Consider the following 17544-nt stretch of genomic DNA (forward strand, 5'->3'; position numbering starts at 1 on the left):
GATGCAGACGTGGTCATGCTTCAGGAATCCACAGTTTATAAGTTGGATCACAGGCAACAGTTCTGTTATAAAAATGTGCTTATCCCAAAGTGGCATGATGTGTGGACACGGATACAGGTAATAATTTGGAGGCCCCTGACTGGGGCAGCTTCTGTGAATATCTTGTCTGTCTGTGATTAGTGAGTACTTTGACACATTTTCCCCCTTCACACACAATTGGGGGGAAAAAAGGACTGTTAACAACCTTGTTAGGGTTCAGATTATCCTGAATTGTGTTTTCATCAGTAAACATTTATACTTAGTTTTCCTGTCTCTGTTCCCTTAAGTAGCTTATAATACTTGACTCTGAGGTAACCTTCCTTCCTCTTTTTCCCAAAGAAGCTTTCTTCTTGTCCTCTCTCTCCTTCTACATACACACAGACACACACACACACATATACACGCACGCATGCGCACAGACACACACACTGACACGTGCACGTGTGCACGCGCACCCCCCCTCCCCCGGCCAAAAGCCTTATGCCTTCTTTGGCCTGAAAACTGTTGCGTGCCTGTCAGGATGTAAACTCTTTTGCCTGGCTGTTCCTATTCTATTTTGATTCTACACAAAATGTTTCATAAACCCTGTGCCTGAAGTTTTCCCTAGATAAAATGACTTTGGTTTCATTTATTTCATGACACTATTAAGCCACGTGGCAAGCGAGGATGTCTGGCTGTAATAATGATTGAACAAAATGAGTCCTTTTGGAAACGCTGCGGCTGCTGTAGGCATAGTTACTGATAAGAGCATTTGTTGTTCACATCAAAAACATTAAGGGTGGGCTTGTGGGTTTTAATTTTCTTTTTTTTATTGTCTAATATAAAGATCATGTTCCATCTGAGACATGTTATAACCAACATTTACCCATAATCAGTGATTTGTGACAAAGGGTTGAACTTCTCAGCCTGTCATTATGGGAAACATTTTCAGTTTTCTGGGGCTATTTCTGCCTGGCAATTTTCTTAATATTCTAGAGCCTTATTTTGTATGATCTGTCATAAATAGCTACAGTGATAACTCTCACCTTGGAAGTCTTTTTTCCCCCTGTGTTGTTCTGGCTTAATAGCAGATTCAGATCATGTTAACAACAAGACATTCTAACAGCTGCCTCTGTGTACTATGTACAATGTTATTTGCCCAATTATGTTTGAGCCGTTGCATCTCTATATTTCTTATAAGCCTTGTGGAAAACTGGCACTATTACTTATTTAGCTGTTTAGTCTCACGGTTTTTTAAAATTTAAAATTCCTACTTCTTTCTCATCCTGATTTTACTTGTGTTACAGATCCGAGTAAATAGTTCCAAACTGGTACGAGTCACCCAGGTGGAGAATGAAGAGAAACTGAAGGAGTTAGAGCAGTTTAGTATCTGGAACTTTTTTTCCTCCTTTTTAAAAGAGAAATTGAATGACACCTATGTTAACGTGGGCCTATACAGCACAAAAACCTGCCTCAAAGTCGAGATTATAGAGGAAGACACCCAGTACAGTATCATCGTGACCCGGAGTAAGTCTTAACCTCTTTTTTCTGGTGGATTCTATTGTGAAAAGGGACTGAGCTTTCGAGAGTGTAATTAGTGATTCAGAGAAGTTAGCCCAAGAAAACTCCCTTCTGGTTCTGATTATAGCCAGAGTACACCACTGCTCCAAACAGTTAAGAGAGTCTCTCTCCCATGTACAACCCTTTAGGCCTAGAATAGAGACTTCGCCTTAGGTCATTCTGAGTACCTCCTTACCTCGATTTGTGAAGACTTGTGTCCTGATACTTCCAGTGGCCCTGAGCTGATATGCCTAGTGTTCTTTAGGGTAAGACACATTTATTCCTGCCCTCTGGGCACTTCTAGACAAAGTTAGATGTCCTGAATGTGTAGACCTACATTTGAAGACCTGAGTGGTTAAATAATAAAAACTGAAGAAAAGTAGAACTGAATATTAATACTTCACAAGTAAAAAAGATTTGTGGAACCATAAGTAACTATGAAAATCACTGCAGTTTAAGCCTTGATATTCAGTGGAACTGGGAGTTTCCCCTTTTCTGAATATGTTTGAGAAAGTTTCACAGAGGACTGGGATCGTTATCCTGTTGAATTTTCTGACTTTTGGTCTCTCCTTGGTTACTACCTAGGGTTCTGGGATGTTGTGAATAGCAGAAACATTCCTGGGTTTTGCTACAAAATATGTTGTGCCCTTCTAACTGTCCTATGGTTCCTCAGGTTTTTTTGGTTGTATAGAATTTGACTTTTTTTTTTTTTTTTGGTGCTCCTTTTACATGTACTGATTCTTCTTGCTCCTGTTCTGTTTGTGGACCTCCCCTAAACTCAGGGCTCTTGAATGTGAATGCTGTGGGAGTGTCTGGTATGCCGCTGAGGGGCCTCTACTTGGGCCCCCTGTCCTGGGTGAGATGTGTTTGAGTGTAGGCTTTTCCAACACAGTGCTTGTGTAGCAGAAGGAAGTAGGTGGTGGTGTTGGGCAAGAAAAGCAGCCAGTTAGAGAACAACAGAGGGCCCAGACCCAAAGTTCTAGGCAAATCTGCTGAATCCGAACCTGTGAGTGACTTTCGCGGGAAAGCCGGAGTGGTAGAGACCCCTTGTGGGCGATTGCATGAAGTGCTGATGGCATTATGCTTGGCTCCCATCCAAAGCAAAGCCTAGTTTCTTTTAGCCTTAGCATAGTAACCAAAATAAAAATAAGATCTCCAGAAAAGTACAGGTTAGACAGAGACCTACTTATATTTTCTGTTTGGAAGGGTTCCCAGGCTTTGTGTGGAATTTACAATGCTGTTTAGGTAGGTTGTTTGCGTTTATAGGTGACCCTTGAACAGTACAGGGATTGGGGTGCTGGCTGATTTACCCCTCCCCTCACTGGAAGATCTGCATATAACTTTTCTTTTTTTTAAAGATTTTATTTATTTATTTGACAGAGAGAGACACAGCGAGAGAGGGAACACAAGCACGGGGAGCAGGAGAGGGAGAAGCAGGCTTCCCGCAGAGCAGGGAGCCCGATGTGGGGCTCGATCCCAGGACATGGGATCATGTCCCGAGCCAAAGGCAGACACTTAACGACTGAGCCACCCAGGTGCCCCAGTCTGCATATAACTTTTGACTCCCCAAAACTTCATTATTAATAGCCTGCTGTTGACCGGAAGACTTACTGATAGCATAAACAGTCGATGAACACATATTTTGTATGTTATACATATTACGTGCTGTATTCTTACTATGAAGTAAGCTAGAGAAAAGAGAATGTTGCTTAAAAAACCATAGGAAGAGAAAATACATTTACAGTACTGTGATGTATTTGTCAGAAAAAGTCTGTGTATAAGTGGCCCGTGCAAATTCAAACCCATGTTGTTCAAGGGTCAATTGTATTTTATTAGCTGACCAATAATGCCAACATTGTCTTTCATTCTATAATGCTTTATACTGTTTGTTTTCCCTATCAAACAGAAGTCTTTATTTGTTTCAGGATTTGACCCCAAACTCTTCTTCATTTTCCTCCTTGGACTTATGCTATTTTTTTGTGGAGATTTGTTGAGCAGGTAGGTTCCAAGGCTGGAGTGCAGAATGACAAGGCTTAGACCCACCCTGGTTGGCTTTTATCATAGAGAAAGTGCTGCCCTTCCCTTTTCCACGAGCTTTATGGCTAGGCCATTGCCTGCTTGGAAAAATTTTTTAAATACTTTAATACATGTTACAATTTTTGCCTTTTTCTTAAATTGAACAAGATTGGCAAGAATGAAATTCTCCTATTAAGTTGAGCCATCATGTGATGGGATTTAGCCAGTACATCACCACCCTTTCCACCATTCGAAATAACATGTTAAGTCCTCATTTTTACAGGACCGTGTGTTGGTGAATTTCATGCCATTCAGGGGTAAAGGAACAAACACCAACCACTTATTCATTTCCTGTTTTTAGGAACCTCCTAGCTAAGCTGGGTGAAACTGACATGTACAAATAAGAAAACATAGATAACTGAACAAACATTGAACAACCGTAGAATCAACCTTAACTCTGTACACAAGTAAAAAGAATATTTGTGGAATAATGAGTGAAAGCTACCCATTGGAGTTTGAAGTTGGGCTGGAGTGAAATTGGTAGAAGCTGTTCCTTATTTTGGGGATCCCGAGAGAAACTCACAGTGAGGGAGGAATGCCTGGCAGGAAGAGCGTGGAGCAGAAGCTCTTTATTCTGGGCTCTGCATCTGGTTTATCTTTCTGGGTAATCAGTTTAGTTCCAGTTTCCAGTGTCCACTCAGGCAGTATCCTTGCACCTTCCTTTTCCCCAGTGAAGCTGGGCAATTCCTCAGAAGGAAGATTGTCCTTAAAAACTGGGTTGGGATCGTGAAACTGAGGGGCCTCACTGATACTAGTCCTCATAAGCCAGGAGCAATTACATTGTACCAGTCCCATCAGTGTTCAGACCTCAAGATTTAGACATAGACCTGCTCTAATCTGATACCTTTTTTCTGTCTTTCGGCTGCGATAGTTGTTCTTGTTCGAACAATGCCATGTATGAAGACTACACACATAGTCATGAAGTAACGTTTCTCTCTGCAGAAGCCAAATCTTCTACTATTCCACTGGGATGAGTGTGGGAATTGCGGCCTCTCTACTAATTGTCATTTTCATACTGTCCAAGTTTATGCCCAAGGTAAGTAGCAGAATCCTCATCTGCAGTCAGGAGGGGCTTGGATAGTTGAGGGACAGTTTTCTTGGATAATCTGACAGCACTGAAAATTTGCATTGGTGGCTGATAAGTCAATGTCCTTTTTCATTGATTTTTTCCTTGATTCAGAAAGGTACTTTCCATGATGACACTTGGAGCCTGATTACATACAAACTCCCCCTTTTTATTTAAAATCCTATGCACAGTGGGGAATGAAAGTCTCCTTCCTGCTTGCTGATTACATAGCCAGGCTTTTAAGTTATTTAGCACCTCATTTTCCCAGTGGTCTTTGCACACTATACCATTTTAAATATATAGGATGTCTTCTTAAGGGATGTGGTTTTTGTGCATTTTTAGTAGGTTGAATTTTTTTAAAATCATAGTTCCATTTTGCTGCTTTTATGTATGGGAAGCCTGTTGTAACTTTTTGTTTTCACTTCTACTCTGTCTTAGAAAAGTCCCATTTACGTCATCCTGGTGGGAGGCTGGTCCTTTTCTCTGTACCTCATTCAGCTAGTTTTAAAAAATTTACAAGAGATCTGGAGGTGTTACTGGCAGTATCTTTTAAGTAAGTGTTGTCGGTTTTGCTTTCCTTTTTATATGTTTATAGGTTGCTTTGGTTCATTTGATCCTGAAAAGATGTTGCCTGCTTACAGTCCATGCCATTTTATTAATCTGTAAGAATCATAGTTCTTACTTTATTTCTAACCCTGTGCAGTTGTCACATTAAGTGAAAACGGTGCTGCCAGGGAGAAGACTTTAATTGGTTGGTGTTTATAAGTACACTTCTCTTTACACAATAGGCATCTTGCTGAAAAGTTATAAATTGACTTTATTAAGATAATCCTATTTTAAATACACTTGAAGACCTTAAGAAGCAAAGGACTCTGCAGTGGATTTTTCTATAAAGTGAAGATCCTTTGGTTGTACAGTTGGTAATCCTTAATCTACCTTTTGAGAAGTGATTAATCTGGATTTTCATATATTAGGCTTTTTTAAACCGACCATTCTAGCATTGTTCAACATGTAGCTTTAATCCTCCATTTGAACCAGATAAATTTGGAAACAACAAAGGGTAGAAATTTAAGGAGATAAATATATTTGAGTAATGAGAAAAGCATGAATAACTGGGTAAAGATCTTATCCATTTTCCTAGTTCAATAGGTGCCATATAGTGAATGCACTGCTGCTCCCTGCACAAATTATTTTTACCAGTTATAGATGAAAAAGAATGTTTTCTGATAACTCTTCTCTTAGGCTATGTCTTCACAGTTGGATTCATGAGTTTTGCAGTCTGTTACAAGTACGGGCCTTTGGAGAATGAACGGAGTATCAACCTGCTGACCTGGACCTTGCAGCTGATGGGCCTATTTTTCATGTACTCCGGTATCCAGATACCACACATTGCCCTGGCCATTATCATCATTGCACTGTGTACTAAGAACCTGGAGTACCCTATTCATTGGCTGTACATCACCTACAGGTGACCGAAACGCAATATAACTTTGTATTGAAACACACCATTTGGGATGCAGTTGTGGCAAAAGGGTCCAGAGGCGTTGACCCGGGAGCCTCTTTGTTCATGGAAATTGATTGTATTATATAGCTTCTGCTTTTGTTCCTTCCAGGTCTTTCTTTTTAGACTCTCCAAAGGCATTTTTAGAATTTTATTCTAGTCATTTTATATAAAAGAAAAGCATCCAGTAAAGTGTCATGTGTTCCTGTTACCACTAGGTGGTGCAAAGTATACCACTTTTATGCCACATGCCTCCGGGTCACCTGGTTCCAGATTATTTCACATTGGTTCTCAGATTGTTCTGGGAGTTCTAGTCTTAAGATGTAGCTCACAGCGCGTTATCATCTTGTATAGGAACATGGAACGGTCATAGATTCTGAGGTTGTCAGTGGTGGTTCTATTATACATAGTCAAGGTGATGCCTTCAGTTTGGGGAATCTCAAGTTAATGGGCCACAATCTTATACCATCATTTTCTTGTCATTTTTCCACTTTCCAAATATTTTGTCTATCATTTATTGGAAAATAGGTGAATTTATTCACATTAGTGAATACTATTGATTGTCATTCCTAGTCTAACACGTCAGGAGTATATTATAAGTAAAGATATCTACAGAAGAAAGGTGGGGATGATGACTCTTAATGTCCAGGCTCTCTGCTGTATACTTGGCTCACTGAAGGAAGCTGGAGGGCAGGCTGGATAGAAATTACTGATTAATGATTCATGATGTTATTTTGGTGAGCACAGAAAGATGTGTAAGGCAACAGAAAAGACTGTCCCCCCTCGTCTCCTGACAGAAGAAGAATATCGGATACAAGGAGAAGTGGAGACCCGAAAGGCTTTAGAGGAGCTTCGAGAATATTGTAACAGTCCAGACTGCTCTGCTTGGAAGACTGTTTCTCGAATCCAGTCTCCAAAGAGGTAAACTCTTGGCCAGCTATGCCAGGCATCTATCAGGGTATTGTGACCTTGAGTTCTAACAGAGATCATACTTCTAGATAAACATTTTGTATTCATGGCTTTGTTTTCCTGTTCATGTAGGAGTAGTTGAGAAAAAGATACATATATCATCATATGTTAAGCGTATCCTCAAGGAACCATCTACTCTAGATTTGATTGTAGCATTGAGAGAAGACTCCAGTACCGTATTGTTTCCCGTGTGATAGTTTTACATTGCTCTCTGAGTGGTTTTTTTCTGTGGGGTTGGGGGGGTGTGTTCCCTTTTTATTTGGGAGCAACTGTACCAATGAGTATGTGAAGCTTCAATGTGGAATCCTGATGGCATAAAATTTATAGGGCCATAAACATGAATAAATGTGTAATGCTCCATAATCTTCTCTTATCAGGATTACAAATGACTAAAGGAACCTTAGCACTTTCCTCACTAAAAGGATAGGCTAGTGCTTATTAAGCAGGATAGGATTTCAGGGGATGTTGGCTTCTGACCTCAGCTTTCCTCTTTTCTTTATTTCTTGCTTTTAGTCTGCTTCCCTGCTGGAGTAAGGCAGACTCTGTAAAATTTGAGCTGTGAGTGTATCGAGGGTTTCACTTTGTTCTTATTTTGGAAGGAGACCAGAAAGGACAGAAGGCAGGTTTTTAATGAGTATCATTTTCTCTTTTCCAGATTTGCTGACTTTGTGGAAGGTTCTCCTCACCTCACACCAAATGAGGTTTCTGTCCATGAGCAGGAATATGGATTAGGGAGCATCATTACCGAGGATGAAATCTATGAGGAAACATCCACTGAAGAGGAGGACTCAGATTCTCGGTATCCCGCTATCACACAACAAATCACCTCCTGACTTAGGTGGTAGTCAGTCATTTTTATGTGGACTGGCTTGGTACCTCAATGGTCCATGTTGCATGTGTACACCATTGCTTCTCAACTCCTTGAAACAGGGTGAGATAGTGCAGAAATTCTCTGACTGAAATTAGAGGCCTGAGTAGGCCTCCCTCTGGAAATGGTCTTGGTGGTCTCTGTGGGATCCCTGAGGGAGAATGGGTGAAGTCGTGAATGCTTTCAATGCTTCCCATGGGTTGTTGGCCCACCTATGTTTCAAAAACAAAAAACTGGATGGCCACAGCTAGCACGGTGTTCTAGCTCCTCTTAAAGATTGACTCGGTGGTGGTATTTCTGCCACCATAGCTGGCACTCAAAAGTGAGAACTGTTACATGTGCAGTAACTCTTTCGGACCCTAGGCTGCATCTTCCAGAGAGAAATATGCAAATCTGAGCCTCCTTCACTTCTGCTTTTCTTTCAGTGACTTTAGAATAATCCTTGTTTTAGCTGTTTTAAGAGGAAAATAGATTTTTATTTCTGTCTTGTTTTTTAAACAAATATATTTTTTAAATATAACAAATTCATGTTCCAGAACGAGCAAGTGCTCCAGATTGACAAGCCCATAGGTCCCTACATGTTTATTAATATGGATTATCCAATAAAGCCCGAGAATTGTTGTGTTGGGCTTTGAATTAGTTCTCACACGTTTGTCTAAATCTTGCTTGCTTTTAGGAACATGCCTGTGAACCCTTCTATAGGGGAGGTCTGTCAGGCTTTTTATTATATCCAAGTTTTAATTCTATCTTAAGACATTTGCATTCTTCCCTTCCCATTCTTCCTTGCCCACTTTTGCCCTTTCAGGAAGTATCTATTTCCTCAACTGTGAAGTATGTACAGTTTAGAGTTTGTTTCATTTCTTATATTTTCTTCCCCTTCGTTTGTAGCATTATTCCTGCAAGTTGGGAGAAGTGATCATTTTTTAGAGAATTTAAATGCTTTTTACATGCCCTCCATTTTTCCTGTCAGTGGGACACATATCTTTGAGTTGCTGTGGAATCAAGAACCTCTCTCCTTTTCCTTTCTCTTCCTTTGTCTACCCATTCTGCGTCTTCTTTTCAGCCTCTCCTTACCACCTGTACTCCCCCCCCCCCCCATATGGCTACTTTGTAAGCCCTGAGACTATCTGGGACGTTTCCTTGATGCAACATAAAACTGTAGCTTTGTAACGGCCACAGTCCGCATTGCCACGAAATAGACCTCCAGGTTATCTTCATGCCTCTGGGTGTTCATTCACCTCTCAGGATCACAGTTTTCTGTGCATTTAGTACACTTATTTGCAGTTCCATTTCTGACTAGAGATTCATGCTGCCTTTTATTACAGTGGCATTAGTTCCAGATTCTTTTGCCATTGGAAAGTACCCTTATAAACCAGCAGTGTCATTTATGAGGGAGCAAATTCCCAAGTCTCCGTCATTTGCTTGGTTCTGTCTTGGTGATCTTCACCCCCGTACTTTGGAAGAGGCTATAATGACTCTAGCCAGGGATATAGGCCCTGACGGCCGGAGCACAGCATCAGGCTCACTGGTGTACTGTGATCATGGAGACGGCAGATGATTTTTTATAAAACTAATGACTCCTTCAGACCAGCCACTTAGCAGATAATCTTGAAAGGCCCTGGGCTCATTGCCAACTTCCAAAATGTCAGCTCTGAGACTCCCCTCCAGGTGGCCAGTTGATTATTACCACCAGTGTTTTCCACAGCTTTAAACTGTCCAAAAGTGGCTCCTGCCTCAGTTGGCAGCAAATACACATACAGTAGAAAGTGGAAACACAGTATTTGGTCAGATGCTGTGGGTTAAAGTTGCAGGGCAAAGGAGCTTTATATTGGGAAACCTTTATGCCTTTGTAAATTATGTACGTGGTCAAATTTTATCCCTCTGCAGAGAACTGTAAAATAATTCATCTGTACAGGTGGTCTTAGGATTACCCGGAGACTTTGGTGCCTTCCCCCAGAAAGCTCGTTTGGGAGGTGGTGGCTTGCCTCCAGGTGACTTTCCCTGCCCTGCCTCTTATCTTTATCTCAGTGAGAAAGCACTGTGAAGCAGGGAGAGAGTCTCCTCTTTTTTTGTTTCGTTAAACTCCTTGTGAAATCTCGTTTCCACCTCCAGACCACTTTTTTTTTTTTTTTTTACCGTGTTTGAACTTGGGGCAAGTAAGATCAAACTCCGTTTATTACTCCGTGTCTGTAGTGGGAGACCTGAGCTGTAGGCAGTGGAGGTGACCGTGGGTCCTGCAGCGTGACAGCTTCTCTGAGACCGGGAAGGACGAGGGTGCCTTTGGTGTGCTGTGTGGCCTTGCTCTGCTCCAGATGCTTCAGAGCCTCCAAGTGCCCGCAGATCGCTTGACGCCATAAGCCTTCTTCGGGGGCTGCTCTTGTCTCCTTCTTGGCCACTTCGTCTGCTGGCTCAGTCACTACTTGAAGCCCCCACTTAATTTTCTCTGGCAGTTACAGCTCTTGCGATTCAGCATAGTCTCATCTCTCCAACTGATCTCATCAAAAAGGATTGAGGGGATAACCATGGAGTGAGCTGGACATCGGAGCCATGTCTGCTGCCATGTCAGCATCTTGCTTGCAAATATCAAGCTGTAAATTGGCCCTAGGGCACAGGGTCTCTTCAGCATTGGAAATCTATCACCTCTAATTGGTCTGACCAAGTTATGTAGAGCATGACTGCCATTAATGGGAATATGAGAGCCAGCTGGCCTAAAACATTTCCCCTCCACTTTCCCACTCAGATTGCTTTCACGAGACCAATGGAACCAATCACCAAAAATAAGGACAGTTTAGCAACTTGGATGTCTTCTAATAAGAAAGTCCTATCAGCCACTTCATCCCACCAAAACTAGTTTATTTTCTCCTCCCAGGTCCAGGCCTTTTATGTCTATTACAAAGGGGAGGGGTTGCTAATCATAGTCTTTGGGTCCCAGTGTTCTATTTTGTGCTGATACATCCCATTCAAGGCCTAGCCCTCTCTTCACTGACTGTGTTACTGTGTTCCCTTCAACCCAATTCCCACCTGGCATATACGTTAGAGATCTGATGAATGAAAGGACCCAAATAGGCCAGATAGTCCTCCCTGTCCCTGATATCCATAAAAAGCTTGGAAATGGATTATGCAATTGCCCTCAATCTTTTTGTTCCAGAAAAAAAGATGGGCTCAGATGGATGCCTGCATAAAAATGGTTCTTAGCTGTTTACTCATAACTTTTCTCTGAATTGAATAGTGAAAGTTGAAGTAGGAGGAAAGGAAATTAAATGTCCTTCTAGTATTCCTTTGGACTCAGGTCTGACATATGAGATAATAACCTATATTGAAATGCCAAGAACTTTATCTCAACCAAGGAGAGGACCGTTTGACAGATTTATTATGCCTTCATGTTACATAGGCACTGAAGCCAAGTAATAAACATATAAAATAGCCATTTGCACAAGGCAAATGCACGTAAAACCTCTTGTTTATGTTTTGATGTAGCAGAAATTGATTATTATGTTTAGGGAAACCTATGCAGTTATGGTGATCCAGTGGTATCTCTTGGTAACTTAGCTTATGGACCTAGTTGCTGTTGAGTTGGATTCTAGATGGTTGTTACTACCTTGAAAAGGTGTTTGGTGCCTTATGTGATGGGAGCCAGTGCCTGCTAGGAATAAACAAAGCAGATTCATGTCCACATCAGTACACATAAGCTTTAGTGGGGAGTGGGAGTGGCACACACACAGCCTCCCCCAGATTTGGGACTTTTGTCTCCCCATCCCCTGCCAGTGTGTGTCATCTTCCTCTTCACACCCTTGACAGTAACTTGAAAATGGTGGATCATCTTCTCTGAACTTTGCTGCGGTATGGGCGGCCTTCACATCACTTTAGTATACTAGAGAGCTCATAATGTGAGTATTAGAACTGTTACAGCCTGCCATTGCCTCAGTTTCCCATGTTTGTGGAATTGATGGTGAAATAGCTGGGCTAAGGAATTCCTGGGTAAGTTTTAGCCTGTGGGTAATGCCTTAGTGTTGTTTTAAAAGATTTGTCATTTATATTTAAAATAAATGTTCACAAATGTTTGAAAGGAACAAAACGATCAGGGATGGCTCTTTGCCATGGGTCTCATTTTCGCTCTTTTCTGTAAGAAAAAATAACAATGTCTTATTATATATTTTTTCATTTTTATTGTACAAGTTTGTAAGTAATCCCAATTTTAATAAAGTTTTATAGACTATATAGTGGTCTCTCTTAATGAACGTGTACTTTTCTTATTTGGATCTCTTGAGGCAATTAGCTTCTAAGTTTCATCTTTTTGATGAGATGGTGTTGCATGCCATCTATTTTCCTTTTTTTCTTAACCACCACTCCCCACCCTGGGTCTGCCTTGGTCTACTTCCATCCTTGGCCTGGATGATTTCCCAGCATGCCAGATCTCGAAGGGGTATTCTTGCAGGAGTCACAGGTTGTACGACCATGCTGTCTCACAGGGAAAAAACGTATAGGCTGTTCCTAGTCCAGGGAGCTACTCCGATTGTGCTTTAGTTCTTCTTCTTTTTTTTTTTTTAATTTATTTTTATTAGACAGAAAGCATGAGCAGTGGGGAGGAGCAGAGGGAGAGGGAGAATCTCCAGCAGATTCTCCACTGAGTGCACAGCCCCACTCGGGGCTCAATCTCACAATCCTGAGATCATGACCTGCGCCGAAACCAAGAGTCGGACACTCAACTGACTGAACAACCCAGGCGCCCCTACTTCTTCCTTTTCTTAAAAAATATCTTTTGTTTCTCCACTGGGGTGAGGGGAAGACCTGTGGATCCAACTGTGGGGTTTCTGCCAAGAGCTTTGTGTAGAGAGAGAGGGGGCGGGGCTGTAGTGAGTATTAGGGGCCATGGAATAAAAACTTCAATTATGTGTAGGCCTGGCTTCTGTAGGAGGAGTCTGGTACCTTCCATTTTCTTTTATGTTTTAGCTATTTCCTTTGCTCTGGGGATCCGTTACAGCATTTGCATTAATTCTCTGCCTGTGTCCTCTCTTCTCAGTTATTTAGACTACATGGAAATCTATTGTCCATTTTTCAGACAGTCTGTGAAACAGGAAGAATCAGGAGGAGATCATATGTAAATTTATGTAGATGAATGCACACTAATGGCATCTTTTCTCCTCTCCCCTCTTTTTTTTTTTTTAAAGATTTTATTTATTTATTTGACAGAGAGAGACACAGTGAGAGAGGGAACACAGGCAGGGAGAGTGGAGGAGGGAGAAGCAGGCTTCCCGCGGAGCAGGGAGCCCGATGCGGGGCTCGATCCAAGGACCCTGGGATCAGGACCTGAGCCGAAGGCAGACGCTTAACGACTGAGCCACCCAGGCGCCCCTCTCCTCTCCCTTCTATAACTATACTAGGTAAATAAGAGATGGAGGTGATTATAAATCATTGAATTAATAAAAAAGCATTATTGCTAGGTATGCAACATCATAGGGTTTTAGTAAGGATAAAAAAAGAATAAGTGTGAAGAAGTTCTTCTCAAACTTGAACATGCGTAGGAATCATCTGGGAAGCTTGTTAAAATGCAGACTTCTAGGGCCACCTGGGTGGCTCAGATGGTTAAGCGTCTGCCTTCGGCTCAGGTCACAATCTCCAGGTCCTGGGATCCAGCCCCATATCGGGCTCCCTGCTCAGCGGGGAATCTGCTCCCTCTCCCTCTGCCTTTCTTCCTGCTTGTGCTCTCTCTGTCTCTCTCTCAAATAAATAAAATCTTTAAAAAAAAAAAATAATTCAGACTTCTGATACAATAAGTCTGGGTTGAGGCCCAAGATTCTGCATTTTTTTTTTTAAGATTTATTTATTTGCAGAGAGAGACACAGCGAGAGAGGGAACACAAGCAGTGGGAGGGGGAGAGGGAGAAGCAGGCTTCCCACTGAGCAGGGAGCCCGATGTGGGGCTTGATCCCAGGACCCTGGGATCACGACCTGAGCTGAAGGCAGACGCTTAACGACTGAGCCACCCAGGCGCCCCAAGATTCTGGATTTCTAATGAACTCCCAGGTGATTCAGATATGGGGTGTGGACCTCACTTTGAATATCAAGGATGTAAAACACTTAAGCTTGTTGCCTGGCACATAGTAAGTATTTGATCAATGTTACTAGTTGACACCAAATAATTTGTGAGAGTCAAGAAGACCCTCTACCACCAAACATCTTCACCATATCTGAAAACTTCTGTGTTTTTATTGTGTAGCATCTTTTTAAAATGAATATACTTGGGGCACTTGGGGTACAATATTTGTTTTAAGTTTTGCTGAGTTTTGACAAAAAGAGTTAATTGACAGTTGTGTAACCACTCCTGCAGTCATGATCTAGAGCTTTTCCATCACCCCCAAAGTTCCCTCATGCCCCTTATACAGACTAGAAATGTTAATGGGGAGAAGAGGAAGGGGATTTCAGAGTCATGATGGAGAAAGACCAGTCAGCTCCAGTTACTTGAGTTTTACCTGGGATCAGATCCCAGTCCTGCATCCCCCAGGCCTCCTCTCATCCCTGGAATGCTTTGACAGATCTTGAAATCGCCACGAACTTGGATGTGTATTTGTACCTCATTAATTTAGAGTGACCCATTCATCCCAGTGTGGCCAGAACCTTCCTAGTTTTAGTAGTCAAGTTCCCACGTTCAGAGGACTCATCCTAGGTCCCAGACAAACTAGGATGGTGGGTCACCCCAGCTGTGATGTTGATTCCATTGTGTCTCGCCTGAGGATGCCATCTCATTTTAGAATCCCTTCTCTTGTGTGAGCACATAGGAGACACTCAGACAGCAAGTGAGTGGGTCGACACACAGATAAACCCCACACTGTGGGTGGCTGCAGATTCCTGGCCTGGAGAACAGGAGACCTGGGTTCCAGACCTGGGTTCCCAGGATCACACCATGGGAAGGTGGCTTCTCACCCTAGGTCTGTTTCCTCCACACAAAAGACAGGATCTGTGGTCCTTTCTGCCTCTGATCCGGATGCTGCTTCTGTGTATATCTGGGATTGTGTGCTGATGGCACTTCCGCTTGGCTTGCTTGCTCTCTCTTTCCCTTGCCTTTTTCTCTCCCTTCGGATATATATATAGTAGATCAATAAATCATGTAAAGGCAGGTTGATAATGGAATTGCTGATGGGCCAGGCGTATGCAGAGTGCTTCTGTGAGAGCAGTAGAGTTTGGACCTTGAACCGAGCAGCTGTGGCTGGGAGTTAGAGGATGGAGTCTGTCTTCAGTTAAGTGTGCTCTTTGTGCGTGCCTGGGAGAGAGGATGGTGGGCAGAGGGAGCCTGTTGTTCAGGAATTTTCCTGGGTGGATGAGGGGGTATCCTGGAAAACAGGATTGCATAAGCCTCTTATCTATTGGGGGTGGTTATTTTCAGCTGGGCTGGTGCCCAGGAAGCAGCATCTCAGGGTCTCATTCACGTTCCTCACCCAGAAGGATGAAAACCAGAAATACCAAGACTTGGGCTGAAACCTATGGGAGACTTAGGGTCAGGAAGCTACATTCTGTTCCTGGTTCTAACATGTATTGTCTGTGGAACCTCAGTATTTGCCTCTAATTGTCCTTTTCAATGCAGTGAGTAGCTGCACTGCTTAGCTCACAGGATGGTGTGATTCAGTGAGATGAGACAGGTGGGGAGTCCATGAAACTGGCATCCATACAAATGCCAGGTGGTATTACTAACTAGAGCCTTCGGGTCTGTTTGTGGGGGCTGACCCATGGGGGGGGAGGGAATTTGGGGATTTTGTCTGCCTAGCTCCCCAAGTAATATCATTGATACCCTCTGACTCCCAATGAGATAGGTAGGTTTGAGGGAAGTACTGTTTCTTTGCTAGGGAAGACACCCCAGCCTGCCTTCCTCTTTGGCAAAAATTCCTGACTTTTTAGAAAAGCTTTTCCTTGGCTATTAATTCCACTCCTGCTCTTATTTCCAAATTTGGGGGGCAGTGGAGCAAGAACTCTACCTGAGCCCCTCAGCTAAGCCCAGCCAGATACCCTTTCCTACCTAGAGGGGGCTTTCTCATATGACTGAGCATCTCCCTCTGGGGCATCCAGCCTGGGAAGGGTTAATCGAGCCACACCCTCAGCAGGAACAGCCTCGGACTTTGTGCTGAGCTGCCGTCTCTGGCCTCTCCTGACTTGACTGGCACAGGGAGACTTGGCTAGAGGAGGCAGCACAGTGGAAGGTCAGAAGAGTGGACACTGGCAAGAGGAGGGCAACCTCTTTCCTGGCCCCTCAGACACCATGGACAGCTCCCGTTAACGAAGACACCTCTCCACCCTTCGGGCCTTGGGACTCCTATGCCCCCTTCCTGTCAAATTGGGATTTCATTCACTTTCTCCAAGGGACACTGAAGTACACCCTAGTTCCAGTGTTGGGTGAGTCTTGCCTTGACCTATCACTGCTCTGCACATCCAGGGGTGCCCTATCTGGGGAGTGCTTCCTTTTTCCCTCTCCCACCCCCCGACCTGTCACATTCCCACTCCCCTCAAATCCAAATCCAAAGAATATGCCTTTCTCCAGCCCTGCTTCTGCTGCTCACCCCTGCCTGCCAAGTCACTTAAAAACTTTAGTTTTTTTAATCTGGAAAATGGAGATAATAATAGTACGTACTTCATGAGGATATTGTTTGTAAGCACCAAATGATTTCGTGTATATAGTGTTTGGAGCCCTGCGTGGCCCGTGGTACCTGACTGTTAGAGATTGCTAGTGTCACTATTCTTACTGCTCTCTCAGTTGTGTCCTTCCAGGAAGTGACAAGCGCTCTCATTTTCTGAAACGTGGGGAAAGCAGAGTGAAGGCTGAAGTCAGCCTATGTTCCCCTCTGGCCCAAACTTCCATCTCTGCTTCCCTCCCCTCCCCCGCCCAGGTTGAGCATTGCTGGAGACTAGGAGATGTGGCTTTTTTATTCCTTTTAGGGAGTAGCCCTGACCATTGTACTAATGATTCTGTTCTGCACCAGGCCACCCCACCTACTCGGTCCCACAGGAAAGACTGAGGAGGGCTGGGCTTCCTCCTGAGGTTGCACCTGCCATGTGCCCTCTGCATGGGGCTGAGCCCCACAATAATTCTGCTCCTCCTTGCCCACTCCCACCAGCTACTAAAAAGCTGGGTGTGTCCCTCTGAGGCAAAGTCCGTGCCGGAAGGTTACAGCAATGGGTGTAAAAGCTGGAGATGGAAAAATAGGGACAGATGTGTAGGCACCTCCGGAGATCGTGACAGCTACTTGATGTGGCAGAAACCAACCTCACTTTTATTTGGGGTATTCTAATCTTTTATGGAGGAGCTCCTGCCTCTGTCCTCTTACTCACCAATCACCTCATCCAGCCCCCCTTTAGACGATGAATCTCACTGTGGCAATGAGAGGGACCTTCGGAAGAATGTTCATGCTGGGTGTGGGTGGGCCCGGTGACTTAACTAGAGGTTGCGAGAGGTAGGAGAGAAGGAGAACTGGGGGAGAAGGTCAAGGAGTCTGGACCCTGG

At 43.3% G+C, this 17544-nt stretch overlaps 1 protein-coding gene across 1 annotated transcript in view; it reads left to right on the top strand.

Moving 5' to 3' along the window:
• Positions 1–1479: 1479 nt before the first annotated feature.
• Positions 1480–17544, top strand: part of MYO1A (myosin IA) — a 34597-nt gene continuing 18532 nt past the window's right edge. The window contains exons 1-7 of the mRNA XM_064591063.1: positions 1480–1545; positions 3504–3576; positions 4526–4690; positions 5963–6188; positions 7019–7142; positions 7846–7989; positions 16407–16439. Coding sequence (XP_064447133.1) covers positions 7941–7989; positions 16407–16439 — 82 coding nt within the window. The 5' untranslated portion in view covers positions 1480–1545; positions 3504–3576; positions 4526–4690; ... (1 more) ...; positions 7019–7142; positions 7846–7940. The remainder of the gene's footprint in view (positions 1546–3503; positions 3577–4525; positions 4691–5962; positions 6189–7018; positions 7143–7845; positions 7990–16406; positions 16440–17544) is intronic.

Source organism: Mirounga angustirostris, unplaced genomic scaffold, assembly GCF_029215605.1.
Source record: "Mirounga angustirostris isolate CCGP_5_RB_7025 unplaced genomic scaffold, mMirAng1.0.hap1 SCAF_5, whole genome shotgun sequence".
NCBI classification, from domain to species: Eukaryota; Metazoa; Chordata; class Mammalia; order Carnivora; family Phocidae; genus Mirounga; species Mirounga angustirostris.